This window comes from Alternaria dauci, chromosome 7 (genome assembly GCF_042100115.1).
Source record: "Alternaria dauci strain A2016 chromosome 7, whole genome shotgun sequence".
Classification (NCBI taxonomy): domain Eukaryota; kingdom Fungi; phylum Ascomycota; class Dothideomycetes; order Pleosporales; family Pleosporaceae; genus Alternaria; species Alternaria dauci.
Window position 1 is genome coordinate 522,905 of NC_091278.1, and position 23,684 is coordinate 546,588.

General features: G+C 51.4%; 9 protein-coding genes across 9 annotated transcripts; 5 read left to right on the top strand and 4 right to left on the bottom strand.

The window, feature by feature from the left end:
* Positions 1-2,364: 2,364 nt before the first annotated feature.
* On the bottom strand, positions 2,365-3,528 carry ACET3X_007347 (uncharacterized protein; the record flags this gene model as incomplete). The annotated part of the gene is made up of 4 exons (XM_069453483.1): positions 2,365-2,496; positions 2,548-3,079; positions 3,145-3,378; positions 3,428-3,528. The coding sequence occupies 4 exons, from the start codon at positions 3,526-3,528 to the stop codon at positions 2,365-2,367; spliced, it is 999 nt and encodes a 332-aa protein (XP_069304510.1).
* Positions 3,529-4,997: 1,469 nt separating this feature from the next.
* On the top strand, positions 4,998-7,161 carry ACET3X_007348 (uncharacterized protein; the record flags this gene model as incomplete). The annotated part of the gene is made up of 3 exons (XM_069453484.1): positions 4,998-5,130; positions 5,195-6,900; positions 6,955-7,161. 3 exons carry the CDS (start codon positions 4,998-5,000, stop codon positions 7,159-7,161), a joined length of 2,046 nt encoding a protein of 681 aa, XP_069304511.1.
* A 537-nt stretch (positions 7,162-7,698) lies between these two features.
* ACET3X_007349 (uncharacterized protein) lies at positions 7,699-8,185 on the top strand (the record flags this gene model as incomplete). The annotated part of the gene is made up of 2 exons (XM_069453485.1): positions 7,699-8,028; positions 8,135-8,185. 2 exons carry the CDS (start codon positions 7,699-7,701, stop codon positions 8,183-8,185), a joined length of 381 nt encoding a protein of 126 aa, XP_069304512.1.
* Positions 8,186-8,887: 702 nt separating this feature from the next.
* On the top strand, positions 8,888-10,058 carry ACET3X_007350 (uncharacterized protein; the record flags this gene model as incomplete). Its single annotated transcript, XM_069453486.1, has 3 exons — positions 8,888-9,341; positions 9,399-9,857; positions 9,907-10,058. 3 exons carry the CDS (start codon positions 8,888-8,890, stop codon positions 10,056-10,058), a joined length of 1,065 nt encoding a protein of 354 aa, XP_069304513.1.
* A 1,441-nt stretch (positions 10,059-11,499) lies between these two features.
* Positions 11,500-14,556, bottom strand: ACET3X_007351 (uncharacterized protein; the record flags this gene model as incomplete). Its single annotated transcript, XM_069453488.1, has 5 exons — positions 11,500-11,772; positions 11,832-12,588; positions 13,068-13,398; positions 13,449-14,372; positions 14,424-14,556. 5 exons carry the CDS (start codon positions 14,554-14,556, stop codon positions 11,500-11,502), a joined length of 2,418 nt encoding a protein of 805 aa, XP_069304514.1.
* Positions 14,557-14,734: 178 nt separating this feature from the next.
* ACET3X_007352 (uncharacterized protein) lies at positions 14,735-19,509 on the bottom strand (the record flags this gene model as incomplete). Its single annotated transcript, XM_069453489.1, has 8 exons — positions 14,735-14,952; positions 15,006-15,531; positions 15,582-15,803; positions 15,851-16,333; positions 16,392-16,471; positions 16,527-16,780; positions 16,984-19,405; positions 19,452-19,509. 8 exons carry the CDS (start codon positions 19,507-19,509, stop codon positions 14,861-14,863), a joined length of 4,137 nt encoding a protein of 1,378 aa, XP_069304515.1. The 3' UTR covers positions 14,735-14,860.
* Positions 19,510-19,591: 82 nt separating this feature from the next.
* Positions 19,592-20,137, top strand: ACET3X_007353 (uncharacterized protein; the record flags this gene model as incomplete). Its single annotated transcript, XM_069453490.1, has 2 exons — positions 19,592-19,695; positions 19,745-20,137. Exons 1-2 carry the CDS (start codon positions 19,666-19,668, stop codon positions 20,135-20,137), a joined length of 423 nt encoding a protein of 140 aa, XP_069304516.1. The 5' UTR covers positions 19,592-19,665.
* A 265-nt stretch (positions 20,138-20,402) lies between these two features.
* On the bottom strand, positions 20,403-21,142 carry ACET3X_007354 (uncharacterized protein; the record flags this gene model as incomplete). The annotated part of the gene is made up of 5 exons (XM_069453491.1): positions 20,403-20,575; positions 20,624-20,710; positions 20,763-20,842; positions 20,893-21,003; positions 21,072-21,142. The coding sequence occupies 5 exons, from the start codon at positions 21,140-21,142 to the stop codon at positions 20,403-20,405; spliced, it is 522 nt and encodes a 173-aa protein (XP_069304517.1).
* A 558-nt stretch (positions 21,143-21,700) lies between these two features.
* On the top strand, positions 21,701-23,487 carry ACET3X_007355 (uncharacterized protein; the record flags this gene model as incomplete). Its single annotated transcript, XM_069453492.1, has 2 exons — positions 21,701-23,301; positions 23,361-23,487. The coding sequence occupies 2 exons, from the start codon at positions 21,701-21,703 to the stop codon at positions 23,485-23,487; spliced, it is 1,728 nt and encodes a 575-aa protein (XP_069304518.1).
* Between the last annotated feature and the right edge of the window lie 197 nt (positions 23,488-23,684).

Sequence of the window (23,684 nt, forward strand, 5' to 3'; positions counted from 1 at the left end):
AGCAGACCTCGATAACATTTACGAAGCTGAAGCGACGATGGCCGAGCCGGTCTCAAGCATAATCACAATCGCACTGCTCGGAGTTGCTGTCGTCAAAGGATGCAAGACTTACATTGACGCTGTGCGGGAGATAGACGAAGTGGTCGACCGGCTTTCCCGCAAAGTAGCGGACTTGCATCGGATGGTCTGCTTTCTCAACTCAAAATACCAGGAAGCGGAGTATGATGGCGCTACTGAGCAGTCACTTCTTGTTCGTGGAAGGATCACGCAATGTCGCAACAATTTTCGAGAGATCAAGCCTAAGATATTAGATTTGAAAGCTCGGAGTACGGAGACTTTTGTCGACAAAGTCCGCTTGGAGTTAAAGATGAATGCGGTAGCCAAAGATATTGAAGTTGCCGTCGACGAGATACGGCAATGCCTGATGGATATCGTTCTAGTCACTGGAGTCTGTTCGCATCTGTTCGTACAAACCTACTTTTGGCTCTTACATTTCTAATATAGTATTTTAGTGAGTTCAACTCCTATATGCGCCGCACTTCGGAATCTATGGCAGTAGTAAGTTGAATGATAGTAGCTCGTATAGAAGCTCTCGCTGATAGCCGCAACCAGCCACCTATCCCGCAAGGCAGCGACGAGGGTCCAACCATTCCAAATAACCCCACCGCGTTCGACAGATGGTTCTCGAACCCCGAAACCATCTTAGAGCCACTACAAATCCGTAGAGACTCAACCACGACCTCATCCTCGCGTCCCTCCGTCTCTTCATCGTCTTCGACCGCTCTTCTGACTCAATCCGACGCCGATGACGAAAGCATACTCTCCGACCAAACGCCGGTCACCTTGAACCCGAGCGAAGATTGGAGGGACTTTCACAAAACAGTACTGCAGTGCAAGGACGGTTCTGCTCTAATTGAAAAGGTCAAAACAATGTTGGAGCAGCATCCAGAGCCAAGCGCACTCGTCAACATTCTAGGCGACCACCGACGCGCCCCTCTTCATCTCGCAGCCATGCGCGGCCATGTCGAGCTTGCCCGCATTCTACTCGTCTTTGGTGGTGATATTCACGCTAAAGATACCGAACCCGCCTCTGTACTCGATCACGCTCTCGCAAACAAACAAGTCGACTTCGCTATCCTTCTACTCGATATAGGAGCGGACGAGACGGCGATACTTGAAAAGAACATGAACCAGTTGAAGGAGATCAAAAGAATCATTGCTCTCAGGAAGATGCGGGAGCAAGATCCTCCACGAGAGAAGACTAGAAGATCCAGTTGGGGCTTTGGAAGAAGACGTTCGAAGTGAGGTTTTCTTGCGCTCCAGAAATCAGGGTCCGCAAGAAGATCGTGTATCGAAATCACGATCAGGTCATCTCTCTTTCCTCGGACTATTTCAGGCGCGCATCGAAGTATGAGACCGAGGCTTCTGAATATGCCATGATACTTCATGAGGACGCTCCTGCAATGGCCGATATCGTGGCTGCGTTCTTCCAAAACGCCGATTACCATTCCACCTCCTGGAGCCCCGACATAGACGCAGAGTCTTTGGTTTAGGTCAGAGCGCACAGTAGCAACCCATACACACGTAGCGAGAACATGAACAAACATGGCCCTCGCAGTGGTAGTGGCGTTTCGATCGCTCTTTCCACGCAGTCATCGCAGAACTCTGGCGTTGCATCTCCAACCAGCTCAAACAAGCGAGTGTCTCCAACTCTTGAAGACATCTGGCTAGGTCATACGTCACAAAAACGAGAGCGCGTCGCTCCAAGCATACAAAGGGGCTTGAGCTTCGCGCTCTACCATACGCCAATACCTCGTCACATGATGCTACACCTCCAGCTCTGGGAAATAGCAGACAGGAATTTGGTGCCTGTTCTTCAAGCTTTTGCATACGCAGATTCGAGGCCGTCTAATATCGCCCTCCTCATCCAGAGATAATCGACGCAATCCCGTTTCCTGTTTGTCTATGAATATCTTTCCGAGAGCGCGAAGGATCCGCGAAAAGTCAGCGTGTCGATAGAGGACGACAACCTCATTCTGCTTGAAGATACGGAGATGCAAGAATCCTTGTTCTATCGAGAGCTATGTGACACAGTGGCTTCATTACCCAAGGCCGGGCGGATCGGCCAGGCCTTTTTAGAGAATAGTCACACTGGTTTCAAACGTCAATTAGCTTCATATCTCTCAAACTTTTGAAATCAGAGCTGATGTGACACACTCAAAATACTTAGGCTGTTGTAGGCTTTGATATGGAATTGAATATTAAAGTGTTTACATTAATCATTGATGTTTACACTAATCATTACTCGTTGAACATTGAGATGAACGTAGTTGGAGCTACACTCGTCATACTCATGTCACAGTTCTACTCCTTCGCAGCCCAGTCTACAAGCGCATCTTGACCCAGTTTGTCTTTGATGATGCGCTCACTCAAATCCCACAGAGCGGCACCCAGGTTCTCATCGCTGGCTTGAGAGGTCTCCTTGCCTGGTTGGTCCTGCAATCATAGGTCAGTTGATATGTCCAATATAGGAAATATATGACTTACAGGGTCACTGAAATAGAACCCATTCATGTTCTTCTCCTCAATCTCATCTGCTGTGCATGCCCAAAGCGCACTGTACGAGCCCTGCTCAACGTCCCGACCAGCAAAAAGCATTGCATTTGCCAGTAGCTTGCCAGTAATGCCCGGGTATGCGTCCTTCCACTGCTGCTGCATAGCTGTATTGACTGCGCCTGGATGTACGGCGAGAGCGTATATGTTATCGCCGTTGGGCTTGATGACGCGATCTCGTAGACCAAACTTCGCACACAGGATCATGGCCAGCTTAGTGCGTCCGTAAAGTCGCGTCGGGTCCATAGAACTGTCGTTGATCTCGTCCATACTTGCGAAGTGCACATCCGGTGGCGCTGTACGGTGCATCTCACTTGACTCGAAGACAACTCGTGGTGCCGGCTTGGTCCCCATCTTTCCCGTCTTTCGAAGCACTGGCCATAGCTGATTGCATACGTAAAAGTGGCCTAGGTAGTTCACGCCAAAGTGGCGATCGATACCATCAGCGTCTTCACCATATTGGTTCCTGAATTTTCGTCAACGAGGTCAGTCTGTGTCTTACATGCTGTTCGTTATATGGGTTTTACTGACGTATTGATTCCAGCAGAGAGCACGAGGAAGTCGAGACGCTCAAGTGAATCGCGCAACCCAGAGAAGACTTCCTTGACCTCCTTGAGGCTGCCCATATCACAATGCTTCCATTCAACATCGGCATCTGCCTTCTCTTTCTTAATACTAGCGATGGCTTCAGAACCTTGCTCTTCTTTGCGGTTCACCATGATTACTTTCACGCCAGCGAGGGCAAGCGCGCGACTAACTTCATAGCTTCAAGCATGTTAGCGGAAACCCAACAGCGGGTAAGACATAGCGGTACCCAATTCCGAGGGCGCTACCGGTAACCACTGCGACGCGCCCGTCGAGGTTTTCTGGGTGGACCTCTTTGGGTCCGACGACTTTGTGAAGAATTGATTGCATGTTGGGCTGTAAAGTTGTAGAGACACGCTGATGTTGAAGTGAATTAAGTGGAGCGCAAAAGAGGGGAATCGAAAGCTCTTATTCCATCACTTTCCCCTAATGTAACACCCGTATGTTTGTAATTACCAGATGTAACATTTCGGCTTATCCGCTGGTTGGTGTTCTCACATGTAAGGTCCAGTAAGGTCCAGTAAGGTCTAGTAAGGACGTGTCGTGATGTCATCGTTGCTCCCGACAATCTACGTTCTCAACAACATCAAAGAATATGGACAGTCATCTAACTGCATTCGCATACAAGAATGATCTTGGTGAGCGAAGAAGTTGTTGAGCCTTGGTGGCATCGCACCAGTTATCTACACTATCTATGACGCATAAAGTGTCCTTTGATACAGCATCGTGAGGACATGAGATTATTAGTATAAAGATACAGCCAGGAGATTGTTATCAGGAGCCTCTTAGAGGCCTTCGCTGCTGGCCGTATATTTGGCCGACCTTACACGGAGTCGATAGAGCCTTTGGGATCAATGTAATGATGCAAAGACTAAAGTTCTGCATGTTACCTGTAGTTTTTGCGATTAAGTCTGACCATAGTGAAGAAGCTCATGCCAGTGTGGCTTTATTCATACGATAGGACGAGTGGAGAAGCGCATAGCTTCCCGAGTTCATGTCAAATGTCAGCTACAAAGTTAGGACTTCAAATGACTATATAAGTTGAAGTGATGGGCAATGGTTCGCTCTTATCTTAGAACATAGCGAACCTCTTGGCATCTAAGTCAACGGCTTGTTCTCTGCTGTTGCAATCGAAGACATTGAACAGAACATGTGCCTGGAAGTATACACTTCGACTTGGACCCAACCTCTACTTTCAAGGCTTTCTGCTTTAGTCATGTTACGTGTAGTAGTATATCATAATCTCGATCGGAGACTAGAGTGTCGATCGGTTTATTGGAAACTAAACACAGTATTCCAAGGTTTGGTGCAGCTCTTGGCGTGATGTCTATGAATACAAAGATAAGAGACGAACCTATGTGTATGTTTGGAGTTAGTAGGCGCACTAAGCACTATGTGTAAGATTAATGGAGCGACAGCATGATGGCTGTATCTGACGCGAGTGAAGGTGGAAGCCGCGAGGTCGCAAGATAGAAGCCTGTGACGTCACAATTACGACTGTCCATTGGCTGAGCCATTTCCGATACACAGCATCACGATGATATTCACAACTTGATCGGCCCGCTTGCACTGTTCCGCTTGAAGCAGTATTTACAACGATCTAGCTATTCCGGCCTAGTTTACGGAGCATGTCCAAATCTGCCGATGGTAGAATGGATTCCGGTTCACCCGGCACGCGGCTTCTCCAGGATGTCATCAACACATCTTTCACCCGCACACCTCTACCGTTGGATAGGAATAGCGGTACCGAGCTATACAGACAACATAGCCATAAGGTCGCAAAACTACAGAATCCAAAGATGGAAAGAGTCACGTCAGGTTCCCAGACCTCCACCTCAAGGCGCTCCGCGAACGGATACATGCCGATCGAAGACTATGGGTTGATTGGAAACATGAGGACTTGTGCTATGGTTGCGACAGACGGTGGAATAGGTAAGTGACTTCGGTGTACCAGTGGTGTATCCAGTACATACTGACGTCGAATGTCCAAATTCAGATTACATGTGCTGGCCTTACTTCGATTCGCCATCTGTTTTCTGCAGGATCCTGGACAAGGAGAAGGGCGGCCACTTTACTATAAGTCCGACCGGCGATCATTCCTGTACAACCAAGCAACAATATCTGCCTGTAAGCAACGTCCTCCAGACACGCTACCTGAAAGAGGAGGGCGTCATGAACGTCGTCGACTTCTTCCCCAGACCAAATGACCGGAGTTGGGATGCCAAATATCATGAAAACGTTATCGCAAGCAACCATACAGGAAGCGTTCCCGAGCGCCCCGATCTGAAGAAGTGGCTCGTCAGGCGAGTAGAATGTATGCGGGGCAAAATTGACGTGTGCGTCGAGGTGTTCCCTGCTTTCAACTATGCACAGGACAAGCACACTACCGAGATCGCCGACATGGGCAAGACTGCCCAGGGACGTGGTCTGCAACGAGTCACATTCCGATCCAAAGATCTATCCCTGGAGCTCAATGCGACGATCGATTGTGGGGATGCACCCGACGGCGTATGTCCAAGAGTGGTCTTCGAAGAGTCACCAGAGCCGCAGGATTTGGGTGTTGGCGTCACGGCTAATTTTACCTTGGAAGAAGGGCAGGCCGTGTCCTTCATTCTGCGTGATGCAGAAGACCATAATCCAGACACGATCGAGACGGAACTAGTCCAAGAGTTGCAAACCAGTACCCAGAAGTACTGGGCTAGGTGGGTAGAGCAAAGCAAATATACAGGTCGTTGGGAAGAGGTGGTTACTAGGAGCCTGCTGATTCTCAAGATGCTCACCTTTGAGCCCAGCGGGGCAATTGTTGCTGCGCCGACGTTCTCTTTGCCCGAGGACTTTGGTGGATCGCGAAACTGGGATTATCGCTACTCTTGGGTGCGCGATGCGTCTTTCACCATCTACACTTTTCTCAGGATGGGATTCAAGAATGAAGCCGAAGCTTACATCAGCTATATCTTTCAGCGCGTCAAAGAGGCCAAAGCACGACAAGGGGCTTTGCCAATTATGATGACCATCTGGGGCGGCACAGACATACCGGAGCTCGAACTGCCTCATCTGGAAGGGTACAGGGCCAGCCAGCCGGTACGGATCGGCAATGGCGCAGCTTTCCACGTACAGCTGGATATCTACGGTGAACTGATGGATGGAATCTATCTTGTGAATAGATTTGGGCGTCCAATCTCGTACGACCAATGGCTTCTCGTCCGAGAGATTGCGGACTACGTTTGTACCGTGTGGAAGGAGTCGGACATGTCGATCTGGGAAGTACGTGGTAAGAAGCAGAATTTTGTATACAGCAAGATGATGCTGTGGGTCGCGCTCGATCGAGCACTACGCCTGGCAGATAAGAGGAGCTTTCCGTGTCCGCATCGAGCCGAATGGTACCGGATCCGCGACGAGATGTATGAAGAGGTCATGGAGAAGGGGTACAACTCGGAGTTGGAATGCTTCATACAGAGCTACGAGTCGAACGATATCCTCGATTCGGCTGTACTGATTGCGCCTCTGGTCTTCTTCATCTCCCCGACTGACCCTCGGTTCCTGAAGACTCTGGACCGTATACTCAAGGCTCCTGAGAAGGGCGGTCTGACGAGCACCGGTTTGGTGTACAGGTACAACCACGCCCTGAGCGACGATGGCGTAGGCGGGCAGGAGGGCGCTTTCAGCATGTGCACATTCTGGCTGGTCGAGGCCTTGACAAGAGTATGCGCCATACGTCCCCCCATTTCATTTTGTTTAGTTACTGACAATGGGCAGGCTGGAGCGTACGACGAGAAGTACTTGCTGCAAGCGGTTACTATTTTCGAAAACATGTTGAGTTTCGGAAACCATCTGCACATATTCTCAGAGGAGATTGCACGTTCGGGCGAGCAGCTGGGCAACACACCACAGGCGTTTAGCCATCTGGCATTGATTTCAGCGGCATTCAACTTGGACAAGACACTGAGCGGGCGACGAAAGTAGAGTGGTTGATGAGCAACATGCTAGTAGTGATAGATGTAGCAATGCAAGCGCTGGGATGAAACGTGGGTGCATGCACGTTGTAGATGGGTGCGCTAGTCGACAGGCACGGGGAGGATCGGCAGCTAGGACGTCATGGCTTGCAGGTGCAGTGTCCCATAGCCGGAATGAGGTCTAATGTCGCTAGTTTAAAGCTGCCGTGCGCCTGGAAGGAATGTGTGGCGCTGGCTACCAACCGCCCCTGACGCGCACTGACTGGCCTGGCCTGGCACTCAATCTCAAGCCGCGCAACTTTCAAGGCTTTCTTGTTAATCCTCGACCTCTTGACAGCGCTCCCCAACCCATCGCCAGCAGGCCATGACATAGCACCCCAATAATATCTTCTCCCGCTCACTTGCTACCCCATCCTCCATCATTCCACTTTCGCTCCCTTCTCGGCCTCTTTTTCTGTATCGCCCGCACATCACGCATCCAAGGCCGTCATCAACTCTTCACCTACGCGTCGCAACCCGCGCATCCCCGCTCACCATTCCTATCACCATGTCGCGATCCTACTCTTCTTCCTCATCGTCCTCGTCCTCGTACAGCGTGTCGAACCTCTCAGTCATTGACGAAAAGACGGACATGTCCTCGCCGCCCACAGACCTCCTTGTCAGAGACTTCGGTTGGCCGTCAGTCTCTCCTCGCTACCACGGCGACCACACTCAGGAAAGCAACCCCGACTGGGACCACGACCCGCTCGAATGCGAAAAGGCAAAGGCAGAGGCCTTTGAGAAGATGGAGAGAAGCTACGCTCTGTACATGGCCAACCTTGGAAAGCGGCCGCCTGTGCAGAAGAAGAAGGCTGTTTGGGCTCGATTCCTGCCTTGGGTGCGTTAAAGACTCACTTTACTCGACTGTCCTATTGCCTGCGTGCAAACAACACCAATGCGAGGCTTTGCAGAGACATGGGGTCGCTGCGACAGATTCCCCACAGCGCCTATTCGCAACATGGCTTCGACGACCTGGATACCCGTTTGACCTTTGAAAACAATTTTTCCCAAGATACCCATTGCTACGAAAAAGAAAGAAATAAAACGTCCGACCATTGGATCGAGGACAGAAAGGAAGCATTGCCGACGCACACCCTGGTCCCACGCATGGGCCGGAGCCTGCACGGAGTCTAGATCTGGCCTGCCGAGCCATGGTGACGAGGGATGGTGCGGGGCTCTCGAGTCCACCTTGCTCCGTATACTGCACGCAATCTTCGATACCCGTTTCATTGTTTCTTTTGTCACAAAAGCCCTGCGCTTTACATACCACACGATCTCGTCAGCATATACCCTCTGTATACCCAGTTTAGATTCATCTGTTACGCTCGAGCGATATAATACTACTAATACATCGACCATCTTCATCCCGCCCCTTGGCTTCTCTGCTGTGCTCGGTTTCAGCGTCGTGATTGCGCGCCGCGGGGTTATGTCTACTTGGTTATCGGGAATGGTCACCCTCACTCCACTGTCATGCAGCGGTAGACAGTTCCCGACCATTGCACGAGGCAGACATATCGATATGTCTCCACTGCACAACGTGTCGGAATTTTTTAACCTTGCCTTGTCTCTGTCGGTGCTGCCCACTCTCCATTTGCTCTTTTTCATTTCCCCTTCACCCTGATTCTCACGCCCACACTGCATACGTAACACTACATCAAGCGTACCCATCACCTTGTCCTTGAACTGCTCTCACCACCATGGGCTCAATGCCAGAGAAAACCATGCGTGCGCAACAGTACGATGCGCGAGACAACAAACTTCACCTGAACGAGGTGCCCATCCCAACACCGCGCGAACACGAGGTCCTAGTCAAGATGGGCTGCGCATCGCTCTGCCACACCGATGTCATGCTCTTCGAGTCTAATGAGCAAGGCCTCATTCTTGGCAAGAACCCTGTCACCATTGGCCACGAGGGAACCGGCAGAGTAGTGTCGACCGGCTCGGGCGAGGTAGCTAGGCAGTTCAAGGAGGGCGACCCTGTAGGCTTCCTTTGCGCAGTCGACTGCTGCTTTGAATGCTACACTTGCAAGAATGTGCACAACGCATGGTGCGCGACAGGACAGACAAAGATACAAGGATTCAGCGCGGACGGATATTTCGCCGAGTACGCTGTCGTAGATGCCAGGGAGGTCATTATATTACCCGAAAACCGTCAGTAACGCCGGACACAGAGCGAACATTGATGGCATGCTAATTGTACTGCTCCAGTGGATCCCAAATTCTCTGCACCCCTCTTCTGCGCAGGTGTGACGGCCTATCATGGCATCGCAGACTGCCAGCTACCCGCCGGCTCCTGGCTCGCGGTCATCGGATGCGGTGGTCTCGGCCATATGGGCATTCAATATTCCAAAGTCATGGGCCACAAAGTCATCGCCATCGACATCACAGACGCCGCGATAGAGGAAGCCAAGTCCTGTGGCGCGGACTATACCTTCAACTCCTTGACCGACAAAGACTACAAGAAGAAGATTGTAGAGCTAACCGGAGGCGGTGTACATGCGGCCGTCAATTTCACAGCGTCCAAGAAGTCTTATGACGATTGCCCGGCGATTGTCAAGCCTGGTCAGGGATTGATTATGGTTGTAGGTATCCCGCAGCAGCCGCTTGAGTTTAATGGATTGGATATCGCTTTGGGCAGGTATCAGGTCAAGGGGGCGAGTAACGGGAGTAAGCAAGCACGCTATTCACACACGGAAATGAAGCTGACCTATCCTAGCTTGCTACAATATGAGGGAGGCGATTGAGTTCTCGGCCAAACACAACATCAAGCCGCATATGACCGCCTTCAAGCTTGAGGAGGTGCCGAAGATGGTCGAGCTGATGAACACGCATAAAGCACAGGGACGGATGGGAGTGGTGTTTGATTGAGGAGGTGCCAACTGTAAACATGGGATGCGGCATTCAAACTGTATTACAAATAATACAATGTAAGGTTACTACAACTATAGTGAGTGTTCTGGAGCCGCGTCTATTTAAGTTTCCGCTTTCTGACTCAAAGTCGGATTTCCGAAATTTATATCAGATGATCATGATGTTCAAATTCCATTAAAAAGTCGACACAATTAGTACATGATTTTTGTGCTAGATGGAGCACGAAACGAGATTGCTACAAATTCTCTAACAAGAGGACTCGAAAACATGCAATACTGCTGGATAAAAGAGACAGTCGAGGGTCATGTCACTACGCAAACGCAATCTTAGCTCGAAGCCGTGGCTCAAGTCGGGAAGAAAGTACTTAAACACCCCTCTGCTCTGTGTGTTCTTTATCTTCTCCCCCAACAGTCACTTGGACACTTTACCCAAAAGAAAACAGATAACGAGCCATCAATGGGCAGACCTAAGACGAGGGAGATGGTCTCAATATCTTTGTTTCCAGCTTTTTCCTTGAAATGGTCTACATATTTTGCGCATTTTCTAAGTTTGAACGGAGAGTACGATAGATTAATGTCTAAGGGCTAGTAGAATTAGATTCTACAAGAAACTTTCACATGTTTGCAAAAGGGAACATCAAAATATCAGACAAGAGTGCCGATAGAAACGACTACCTTGGAGTAATGCTGATATTCCATCACATTCTTCCAAAAAAGTGGTTGACGGAAGTCAATGTTCTTTTAGGGAAATGCGTACATTAACCGCGATCGATAAGTCTTCTGAACAGATATCCGAGTATAAATCCACCACTCTACTCTAGAAGAGTGTCATCTGTGTATAAAGACGTCTATCCCGCCCTGACCTCTTCTCTTCCCATCACTAACATTCAAATGATATCTTCTCAAAAAAAAAACGTATGAACTCGAAAGCTCATGGACTTTGTCTCTTCTCTTAGCCTGAATCTCGCAATAAAGGTCGCATGCGTTCAAAAACGCTTTCATCTACGGAGCCATACTTTGTCAGTCTCAAAATGTTCTTACGCTACTACACGCGTGGTCGACTATGCAAAACAAAAAGTCAATGCACATGTGCTTCGAGCACATGCCAAAAGTCCATATGCTACGCTCCGATACTTGGTGTTGCATAAAATCAAAAAGAGCATCCAAAATTCTGTCCTCACTCCGTATGTGAATCAGGCCTGACCTATGTCTTAGGCAGCAGTCTGCCTACGGAATGTTGTCGATCGGGTGCAGTGAAAAGGAGTCGTTGTCCAAAATTTGTGGTGATGATGATCATTATCTATGGTCTGTCATTGATATTGCACCTCCTCGTGCTGCTGTCGCTCCACGTGTCTTGATGCTTGTATCGTACACGGCTCTACTCGTTTGCTCCACCAAGCCCACAGCGTCGCTGGTGCTATCCCCTCTATGCCACTCCCTTAGACAATAGTCTCGAGCTCTCTCGCGTATCCAAGAGTGTTCTCAATGACCTGATCGCTAGTAACCAAAATGTCTCTGCTCATGTGCTCGTCCTCCTGCTGGGGGAAGTATATCCGACCGTCCTTGACCACCCAACCGCACTCGTTCGCAAAGTTGACGACGCTGCCTTCCGAGTCGAGGAAGAGGAGAGATTTGGCGTCGGAGATGGGAATGGAGGGGTATGCGCGCTCACTGCACGACGCGATTTCCTTGCGGATAGTGCCGATGAGAATCTGAAAGTGTGTTAGCAAATGATCCAAGTCCATGATAAACAAAGATGGTAGTGACGTACCTCTGTAAATAGAGCAAACTCCTCGCCAGGCACCCTCTCGCTCTTCGTCTCCACCCACACCTTGTCGTAGCTTCCCTCCATGAGCGCCTGCTCCAGTCTTATCGGATACTGAATAAACTGATCAGCCTCCAGCTTCGCGCCTGCCTGCGCAGCCGCCACCTCGAGCGTCTCGAGCAGCGTGTGGAAGCCCGCGTAGTCGCCCTCGCTCAACAGCAGCAACAGGTAGAGTCCCGTAACCTTGCTGGAATTGCTGCCATCCTTGGGAAGTGTGGACTCTGGCAGCGAGTAGAAGGGCTGCAGCTGCTGGAAGTAGCGGGTAAAGGACTCGGTGTCTTTGAGGCGGATGGAGATGATGGCGCCCAGCTCGAGCGTCTCACGTGCGAGCTGCAGATGTTTCCGTGGCGTCTTTTCTTGTGGGATGAGGGCGTTGAGGTTGAGGAGGGCAATCTTGGCCTTGCCTAGTAATGAGGTCGACTGCTGGTAGTTGTGCGACTTGAGCGTCTGGTGGAGCTGCTGGAGCACCGTGGAGAGTTCCCTTTCAGCCATGGTGTGCGGTGGTTCGGTTTGGGTAGTGCGGGTCGACGATATGGAGATTGGACGAGGGGGGTGAGCGGGCCGGATTCGTGATGTGGTTGGGGTGTTTGTTGCGGCGAGTGGAAGCTTCGGTGGTATACGGCGGGAGACTGTCGGCGTCGGAGGTGCTGGGCTTAGCGTGCTCCCCGACCGCCACGCCGCGTCATATCCGCCCTCAAACGTTCTGTAGCGAATATATGCCATTGATTTCACTTCGTCTCAAACACACTGAACGGACTCATGAGGGCAAAAGCACTGCTGAAGTTGTTTTGCAGACATATCAAGCCTGATCATCCCACGCGGACCAGGCACCAATACCTGCAGATGACCTATGCGGTCACATTGTCTCAGCCGTGGGAATATCCCTACTGGCAACTGGTCTGCTTTCGCATTGGTCTGCTCTTGTTTGCGATACTGCAGCTGACATCTCGTCTTGAACGTATACATAATCTGCCCTACATGACCGATTGGGTAGTCAGCACGCCACGCCTTACCGCGTGTAACAGCAGAGATTACTTTTGTGGAAATCTTCTACCCTGAGTACGATACCAGAGCAAATCAACGTGCCCATACTTTGACCGCTCCATAGTTCCAACATATTACTGATGTCTAGGCGTGAGTTCACTACATCACGTCATCTCTCCTTATCTCCTCCTTCCAAACTTGCCCTTCGCACCGGTCCCTGCTTTGCCTTTGATGTTGAGCCTCCGATAATTAGCATTTGCCGTGGCTTTGATCTTGCGTGCCGCCGTCTTGAGGACACCCTCTTTGACAGGCTTCTCCTTTGCTTGCTCTGCCTTCTTTGCCGGCACTTTTCGTCTCGGGGTATGTGAAGCGTCACTCGCGTAGTCGGCATCTCCGTCAAAGTCTGAGCCAAACTCATCTTCCAGAACCGCTGGCACTTGAGTTTCTGGCACCCCTGCTTGTTCTCCTTCTGGCTCGTCGTCTGTCTGTTGTACTGGCGTTGGTTTGGGCTTTACAATGTTTGGGCGCACTGAAAACTGTTAGTCATATAGCTCGTTTGGTGAATGCAGAATATCTTACTTATTACACGCCGCGTCTGCCTCTTCAACCCCTTCTTTTTCCAGACCCTTCGTGGCTTGCCGTCAGGACCGAGTTCTGGTTCTTCCTCACTATCTTCGTCAGACTCAAGACCTCGGTCTGGCCCCAGGGGCATAACCGCTTGGCTATCTTGTATCAATATCTGTGGCGCTCTAGGTTTCCTCGGGACGGCGATGCCTTCTTCCTCCATTTCCAGTTCGCGCATAATGTCGGCCTCTTCATCAAGTTTGTCGTCCTCGTCTTTCCTCATTGCTTGTATCATCGAACTCAGGCTACGTCCAAGTCCGCGTCGCATCCAAGGTGCTGGTCGTGATATTGGCTCGTCCTCTTCATCAATAGCACTGAGTGCATTGTCTCTCCTCAGGAACGCAGGTGTAGCCAGGCCCCGAGTCGTAGATGACGGCGTGCCCTCCTCGTCTAACCTTCTCTTTTTCGGTGTTACGAATTGGTTCAGAAGAAATCGCTTCCCCGCTGACAGTGGTGTCCGCTCTCCCCTTGCTCTTGACTCTAGTGACGCCTCGCTTGCTGCATCTTGAAGTCGCCTACTCGGAGTTTGCGGCACGTTCAACCCTACGTCTCCTAACACAGTCCTCGGTTTGCTCGGTGTGCCAGACGGGAGCATGTCGAAGAGACCTAGAACTATCCCGTCGCGCTGAGGCGTAGGCCCTATGACGGTGGGTCCTTGTGGAGAGAGAAGCTCCTCTGTTACATCTACGTTCTCTCCTGCATCCTCATCCTCACGTTTTCTCTTCATCGGCGTGGACACGGTGGGCTTGGGTGCGGCTTTTGGTGTGCGTTCGACATCGAGGCTCGTTGTCCGGCTTGGGGCTCGCTTCGAGGGGGTCTGCGGCGCTGCCCTGCTTGACAATCGTACTCGTAGCTTGTTGTACTCTTTGTACATTTGCGCTGCATATGTTCAGCATGACTGCAGCGAGACCGGAACTGTTCTGTACGTACAGATCTCCGCATTGGCCTTGATATCATCGCGTCCCGCCTTTCGGCCACTGTTCTCTGCCGAGAACTTCTTTTCCCAGGCCTTCAATTCATATCGTAGCTCCGTGCAGCGCTGTTCGATCTCGTCGTTACTCATGGCGTCTTGTGTGGAAGGGAGAGTGGTGTATGGGTGAAAACGGTCCGAAGCGGGTGGAATTGACATCAGTATCCCAAATCGCGGTACGCGTTACGTGCACGCGACAAAACGCCACTAGCAGGGTACATCAGCCTTATCGGCTCCACATCACAAGCACATCATTCCCAAGCTTTTAATTGGCGAACATGACGCATCAGATATATTCTACAAAATACTATTCAAAACTCCCCGCTCGCGCGCTTGAGAGCTCGAACATCATGTCGCTGATGCACAAAGGAAAGCCGGACCAAAAACGTGGGGGAATCTAGTAGTGAACAGCCTTGTCGTAGGTGGCCATAGCAGCCTCCTTGAACGCCTCAGCAAGCGTAGGATGAGCGTGACATGTTCGGGCAACATCTGCAATGTCGTTAACATCTTGTCACGAAACGAGGAATTGCATTTCGACTTACCCTCTGAGCTGGCACCGTATTCGAGAGCAAGAGTACCCTCAGCAATCATCTCGCCGGCGTTAGCTCCAATAATGTGGATACCCAATATCCGATCGGTCTGAGCATCTGCGAGGAACTTGACAAAGCCCTCGGTGTCGAGGTTGGTCTTGGCTCTTGAATTGGCGGAGAAGGGGAAGTTTCCGGCCCTGTACTTGACACCAGCCTCCTTGAGTTCCTGTTCGCTTTGACCAACCCAGGCGACTTCAGGATGGGTGTACATGACGGAAGGAATGGCGCCGTAGTTGACGTGACCGTGACCCTTGTGGATGTATTCAATGGCAGCGACAGCCTCCTCCTCGGCCTTGTGGGCAAGCATAGGCCCGAATGTGCAGTCTCCGATAGCGCGGATGTGGGGAATCTTGGTGCGATACTCCTGGTCGATGATCAAGCGGCCCCTGTCGTCGGTCTCAAGGTTGATGTTGTCCAGACCAAGACCAGATGTGTACGGGCGACGACCGATGGCGACGAGAACGACGTCAGCGTCGAGCTGTGACTGTTAGCGGTGCTTCTGGGTCGAGGTGTCTACGCTGAACTTACGCTCTCCTCCTTGCCACCCTTGGCAGCCTCAACGCTGACCTTGACGCCAGCATCGTGAACCTCACCTGCGGTAACCTTGGTGTTGAGCTTGAACTTCAGACCCTGCTTTTGGAGGATCTTCTGCGTCTGCTTGGCGATCTCATTGTCCATACCGGGGCCACCAATTTGACCCAAGAATTCGACGACGGTGACCTCGGCACCGAGACGCGACCATACGGAGGCCTGTAAATCGTTAGAAACGCCTTGCGAATCAAAAAAATTGTTCCTACCATCTCAAGTCCAATGATACCACCGCCAATGACGGTCATCTTCTTTGGCACTTCCTGGAGCGCAATAGCGCCAGTGCTTGTGATGACCTTCTGCTCGTCGATGGTCAAGCCGGGGAAGGGTGTAGCCTCAGAGCCAGTGGCGATGAGAATGTTCTTGCCGCGGACGGTGGTCTCGCCACCCTCGACCAGGTTGACAGCAATAGTGTGTTCGTCCTGGAACGCGCCAGTTCCCTTGATGTACTCGACGTTGTTCTTCTTGAAAAGGAACTCGATTCCCTTGGTGAGGCCAGCCACGGAGGTGTCCTTTGCCTTCATCATGGCGGGAAGGTTGAGCTTGACATCGTTGACTTCGATACCGCGGCCTTTTGTGTCGTGGAGAATCTGGTGGTAAAGATGCGAGTTGTTGAGGAGCGACTTGGAGGGAATGCAGCCGACGTTCAGGCAAGTTCCACCGAGGGAGCCACGCTTCTCGATACAGGTGACCTGTTGCCGTGTGTTAGCTCTCTAAAGCTTGACTTCTCCACGTCCTTGTCCCGCTAACCTTCATGCCCGCCTGTCCCGCCTTGATGGCTGCGACATAGCCTGCGACACCACCACCGATGATGACTAGGTCCTTTTCCTCTGTCCAGCAATCAGCAAACGTCCCCATGCAAGTCTTGACGGCAATGCGACTTACCAGCTTCCGACGCATAGCCTCGTCGTAACCGGTTCTGGAAGTAGATGTTGGAGGCGCAAAATGTCTTTTGGGAGACGGGCCGCGCCGCCCTCTGGATGGCGCGGGGTGCCAGTGAACGGAACATGGTGGAGACTGCCGAAGAATCGCTACCAAGAGAAGCCGTAAAGTGTACGGCGGGGATGACAGGCGTCAATGGATGGGGCGTAGAGTGGGAGATGTGGTTGAGCTTTTTGCGGAGCTTCGGCCGGGAAGGCCTATGCGGCTTCCGTAGGGTCAAGTGGCGCCAAGCTGACAAAGTGCCTCACATCGACTCCGTAACATCTTCGTCCAAGTGTCGCGGCAAACTGGGTTTCGCATTACTATACAAGGCAAACAGAGGGTATTCTGGCGATATCTGATGCTGAATAATCTATTCCTTTCCGTTCCTCAATCTTCCTGCAGAGTCGTCGTGGCCAGCACTTTCGTCAACATGTCCATGATCGACTTGCAAGCCCACCGCACGGTTTCTTTTTCCGCCTGCTCGACAATCTCCGTCTTGCTAACAGCCTTTTTCAGGAAGAACTGCAACCCAGCAATCATCTCAGGGGCCTGGTCTACCTCCACAAACACCTCGCGCACTGCCCGTTCATCTCGTTTGTCCTTTGATCTTGATGACTTTAGCGATTCCAGGATTGTAGTGACTAACAGAACCTCGACAAAAGTCCGGGTTTTGGGCTGCAGATATGGGAAGTTGAGGTTTTTGAGAGCAGTGATGGGCAAAGCTTTTCGTCCGATTAGTGTGCCGTACAGTTTGGCTTGGTTGACCAGTTTTCGAAGAGATGTGTCGCCACCCGCATCGTCGTCGTCGTCGTCGTCGTCGTCGTCGTCAGAATCATCTGCACCGTCTTGCTTTTCTCCCAGGCTCTTGAATATATCCCAGAGCGCAAATTGGAAACTCTTCCGTGTCTTGTGGTCTGAACAGATCTTGCGGGCAAGGACGGTGTAGTATGGGTTGTACGTCTTTTCAGCGCCTGCGCAGTGAACAATGACTCGTGGAATCTCTGCCTCTTGGGATCTTTTGAGGTTGAGCTTGTTCAATCGTATCTGGGCGTCTTTGAAGTCGCTCGCAGACATGATGGAGACGAAAATGGCGCGCCGAATGTCTGTGTTCATGCGATGTTCACGAGCAAGCTGTACGAGATCGACTTCGCTGTCTTCGTCCTCAATGTCGATTTTCGCTGTAGTCTTGCCAGCTCCTTTTGGCTCCTCGGGCTGTTCCTCGTTGCCTGGCTCATTCCGCCAACTCGCTCCTACCAGCCACCATTTTCCTCTCTTCTCCGTGTCTTTGATATCCTTTAGGCCAACGCGTAGCGGCTCTGTTGCTTTGAGGTTCCTTGAGTTCAGTGTACCCAATTGCTTCTTCATGCGGATCGTATGCTCTCGGGAAATCGCAGAGGAAGCTATGCCAGTCTTCATCTTGTTGTTTTTGAGATCGTTGATTGTCTCAATCATGAACTTTGTTCGGACGGGCAGGTTGCTCTGTCCAACTTTTGCCACAGACTTTTGCAGTAAAACAACAATATCTTTGAGCGAAGTTGGGTCATCCTGTCGTAGTTGTGGGCCAGCTGCTCTGACGATTCTCAATAAAAGTTCAGTGTTGATCTCTGTGAGCTCGTCAAGGAAGAATCGGATGTAGTCGAAAACGATGTTGCTGCCGATGACTTGGAAGGTGTACAACTCTGCTACCAAGGATATCAAATTGGAGGTTTGTTTTCCATTGCCGTCTTTGTTCGCCTGATAGTGCTGGTCGAATTCTGCAACGATGCGTTCCACTATTTGCGCACCAAAGTCCGGCCCAATAACCTTGTACACGGCAGCGATGAAACCAGCGTGCAAGTTCACAAAGGTATCCAGGAGAGCTGTTGGGTCCGACAACATGCTAGCCAGTAGGTCGACCAGTGTGTTGTTGACGTAGCCTCGAGGGTTGTTTTGGTAGATATTCTCAATGTCGCGTAGAATTGACAATATGTTGGCTTCTGAGAGCCTGTTGAAGAGACCTTGAATTTGTCTTTTGAGACGCAGCAAAACCTCTGTATCTGACGAGGGGGGTGCTCTCAGCGCAGGCGGTATGTACTTGGTTGGTTGAGCATTTGGCGCAGCAGGGGCGACGTATGGATTCTCTCGTACGCGCGGTCGCTCTGGCTCAGTGTCCTCCTCCATGTCCTCGTCATCTGAGCCATCCTCTGTCTCATCATCCTCATCGGAGTCTGCCTCTTCCACGTCTAGGTCCTCATCGTCTGATCCAAAACCTTCCGACTCACTGTCTTCTTCCGCACTCGACTCCTGACCCAGAGCTTTCCGCCTCTTGCTTGCGAGCCAATCGTTGTCCTCATCCCTCTTCCTCTTTGTAGGTTGTACATCTTCTTCGTCGCTAAAGTCTCCGAGGTCGCCAAATATGTCGTCCAGGCCATCGTCTGCGCCCTTGGATCTCTTTTTGCTCTTTACACCCAGCTTCTTCTCCAACTTGGCAATCTCGGCATCGTCTTGCGCCAATTTCTCCCGAGCAGCGCGCGATAATTTGGCAGGCGGTGGTGACGCTTCTTCAGACTGGGATGGCTTTGCCTTGAGAATGCTTTTCAGCGGTTTGGGCGATTCCTTCGCAGCGATCGGGGGTGGTGTAGCGTCGGATTCAATATTGTCCCAATCTATTTCCTCTTCGTCGTCGTCATCGTCGTCGTCGGGCTCACGGCGTGGTCCGCGGCCATTGTGTGGATGCGATGGCGCTGGCCGTCTGACCTGCTTGTTCTGCCGTTTCTTCTCTACGCGATCAGCCTTGCGCCGGTCTTTGCGATTCGGCGGCCCATTGCGCGGACCGTTTCGTCGCTTGTTGTTGGCTGGATCTGGTGGCGTTAGTAACAAATCATGGGCAGAGCATGTCGAACACACCTCCAAGTTGGTTTCGCAGCTCGACGGGCAGTTTGGGCCCTCCAAAGGTTGGGCGCATGTTGAGATGGTCGAGACGTTAGGGTCGCAAAAAAGTTGGACGAGTCGGAGTTTGGATGAGAGATTTCCCCGCGTACTCCGCTCCACGCCACGGCCGCGGGCATCCCACCATGCAACCTACCACATGGCGCGCATAATATAGCACTCGACTTTCACAATGGGGCGCGACCACCTAACCAACGACGAGGTACGACATGTCATTCTATGAAGTGCTCCGCAAAGACTGACCCGGCCAGTTCTTCACTCGGCTCGCCAATCTCTTCGAGTACACGCGCACCAAAGGCCACGGCAGCGTCTACCTAGTCCAGAAGCGCATGACCTTCGACACGTCTGCGGCACCGCCCCCAGCCAGCAAAGTCGCCGACGACCCGTTATGGGACACACATCCTGAAGAGCCATTGCCTGTCTTGATCCGTGCACACAACAACAAGAGCAGCAAGAAGGCGGGAACCGACCGAGAAGATATCCCTAAAATCGAGCTGAGCACCATCGTCAAGCCAGATGACTTGGATGGCTTCTATGCGCGGTATGCTGAGGCTTGCAAGGCTGGAATGAGCGGACTGAAGAAGCGAGATAAGAAGAAGGCCAAGAAGACGAAGAAAAAGAAGAAGGGCGAGACCAAGGTGTAAGAGCAGTCGGGCTCTACGATACATCAGACGCGCAACAAGCACTTAGGAGTTATAAAGGTCTCAATTGATTGATCTTGAGGGCTTGCGCGAACAGCACCACGAGCATGCCACTGGAAGAGGCTGCCGAAATAAGTCATGAGGATGGCTTAGCTGAAGTGATTCAGCAGAATGTGGCTTCCCAAGCGCCAGAGACCCTAATGGAGTAGAGCACACCAGAAGACGTCACTCAATAATACCTATGCTCTACTGTCTCCATGTTCGCCCTTCATGATTTCTCATCTTTTTCTCTGAATATCTTCGTGCTCAGAGGCAGTGGTTGTCCCATCCATATCGCTCTTTGGGTGTGGTCTCTCAACTCGTCACCAGTATTCGGATGGATCAGAACAGACAATGGCCCCCTATTGATGACAAGCCAGGGAATGAAAGCACCAAATTGTTCTGTTCGTTGTCAGTCAAGGTTCCAGCCTGGACAGTTATCATACACACCAGGTGTGAATATGTTCACCTCAAACATGGCAATAGGATGAGGGCCAACAGGTCGATCCCATACTCGGTAGATGCGCAGCTCAGGAACTTGTGCTTGATCAGCGTATAAGCAAGTTAAATGTCTGAATCTCGTGCTCACATTCTCGACGTACTCGCTCCCACAGCTCAGTGGCGAACTTGACCTCTTCTTTGTCGGACTGCAGAAAGTAAATATGGGCGCTGGTCACTGTCAGATGTACCAGAAACCAACTGGCCTCGTTGACACTTACTCGAAGCCTCCTCGAATGCCATTGTCTATAGGAGCTACAAAAGATGTATATGCCTCGCTCTTAGTCTCGGCTGGTGGGTTCAGATATGACTTCCCATCTGCAGCCTTTTCGCTGTAGATTGTAAGTCGTTGTCTCAACCACAAATGCCATTATGGTCGACATGTAGAGGGAAAACATACTTTGGTAGTGGCTCGAGGCCTTCATAGCCCTTTAGAGGGGAATCATACTTGTAGAGATTTGGATCCGCCATTGTTTAGTCGAAAACTATGAAAGACAACATGAGCGATTTCGCTGGAGCACCAAGTAACTATCACATATGACGTGATATAGAACAGTATGCATTGGAGGTTAGTCTGTTTGTCAGCGCGGAATTAGAGCGACCTCGGCTTGCAATACCCTAATGCAGTCGTTTCACATTCGGACATATTTATTAAGTTTGAATTAGGTCACCAGATACAAGTTTCAAAAGTTAGGACGATGGCGTGAGACGTGTGAGCTGTCGGCTTATGCCGAAGCGTCATGTCCTATCCAAGCAGCAAGTCACGATTGGAGATTATTCCTTGAGCCGAACAGATAGGCGAACTTTGTGTGTGAAACCTTACATACATGGCATTGATATGACACTTCACCGCCAGATAGGGAGGCGGAACTGGGAGTATGAGTCTTATCGATACATTAGAGCGCTTCACATGGGCGCGCACGGAGCATTGTTGGAGGGGTTCTTGACTCACCCCGCGAACCACTCAAGATATTTCGGAGCGTGACAACGACGCATTGAACACGCCCCAAGTCTGCACATACCGCAATCATGGCTGATGTTACCTACTACATCGACGAAGATGTCGGTCACGATATCCCAGAACAAACCGGCGACGAGTCGCTTCCCTACAAGTCACTCGGATACGCTGTCCTCACCCGCGGCGAGACGGCAAAGTTCCTGACACGCAAGAGCGTCACCGGCGAGGTCGCAGAGGGCGCGGATGCGGCATCGAGGCTGGAGTGGAAGGAGGCAGCAAAGTCGGCCATGAAAAAGGCAGTCAACTACGCCAAAACACAGAAGAAGAAGCAGGAGAAGGACCAGCAACTGCTTGCGCAGCGCATGAAGGAGGAGCACGATCGCAACAAGGTGCTGGACGAAGCAAAGAAGATTGTCTTGGAAGAGGACAAGAGCTTGCCAGCGCCCGTCAGAATCAAGCTCGACGATACCGACGCGAACAAGATCACACTAGGAGATGGCAAGGACACAAAAGGCACACGCGTACGCGTCTTCGGTCGTGTGCATCGCGAGCGAAGACAAAAGGATGTCATGTTCGTTACACTGAGAGACGGCTACGGCCAGATGCAGCTCATCTTCACCGGCAAACTGGCAAAGACATACGACGCCCTTACCTTGACCCGCGAGACCAGCATGGAGGTTTTCGGAGAGCTGCGAAAGATTCCCGAGGGCGCACACGCTCCCAACAACCGCGAACTGCACGTCGACTACTACAAGATCCACGACGGATGGAAGGCTGCTGGTGGCGACGATGCCATCACCAACAGGGTTTCAAAGGACACTGAGCACGCGACACTATTGGACCTGCGACATCTCACCATGCGCGGAGAGACTGCATCCAAGGTCTTGATTGTCCGCGACGCTGTCGAGTTTGCATTCAACCAGGTCTACAAGGAACTCCGACTCCGCAAGGTCAGCCCGCCAGCGCTCGTCCAAACCCAGGTCGAGGGTGGTTCTACGCTTTTCAAGTTCGGTTACTACAACGAGGAAGCCTACCTCACCCAGTCATCTCAACTCTACCTAGAGACTTGTCTACCATCCATGGGCGACGTCTACTGTATCGAGAAGTCTTTCCGTGCAGAGAAGTCGCTGACACGTCGCCATCTAGCCGAGTACACGCACATTGAAGCGGAGCTCGACTACATCAACTTTGACGATCTACTGAACCATCTGGAGGAGGTCATGTGCCGTGTTCTTGAACTCACCATGGCCGATCCTGTCATCAAGCAGTACATCATGGACCTCAACCCCGAGTTCCAACTACCAGAGCGACCTTTCAAGCGCATGAAGTACCAAGACGCCATCGACTGGCTCGTCGAGCACAACATCCCCAACGAAGAGGGCGAGCCGCACAAGTTTGGTGACGACATCGCCGAGGCTGCTGAGCGTCGCATGACAGACATCATCAACAGGCCCATTTTCCTGACTCACTTCCCTGCTGAGATCAAGGCCTTTTACATGCTAAAGGACAAGGACGATGCAAGGGTTACCGAGAGTGTAGATTGCTTGATGCCCGGCGTCGGTGAAATTGTTGGTGGCAGTATGAGGATGGACAACTTTGACGAGCTCATGGCTGCATACGGAAGGGAAGGTATCGATCCTGCGGCGTACTATTGGTACACCGACCAGAGGAAGTAAGTCAACCACGATACTTGTTCCATCAGTCCATCATGCCTTACTAACACAACTCCAGGTACGGTTCTTCTCCCCACGGCGGTTACGGTCTTGGTCTCGAGCGCTTCCTTGCCTGGCTCTGCAAGCAGCACACCGTCCGCGACTGCTGCTTGTACCCCCGCTACTTTGGTCGCTGCAAGCCTTGAGCGCAAGCCCCATACCTTTTGTCTTTGCGTGACGCTGTCCCGTAGCTCTTGCTACGAAATGAGATACAACACGACTTGATTCGCGTGATGCCATGTCAGAATAGTCAAGCTACCGATTGGCCAGTAGTAAACACAATCTTGTTGCCGCACTAGGCTGACATGGCCGGACGAATCGTAGAATAAATCATACCCAACCA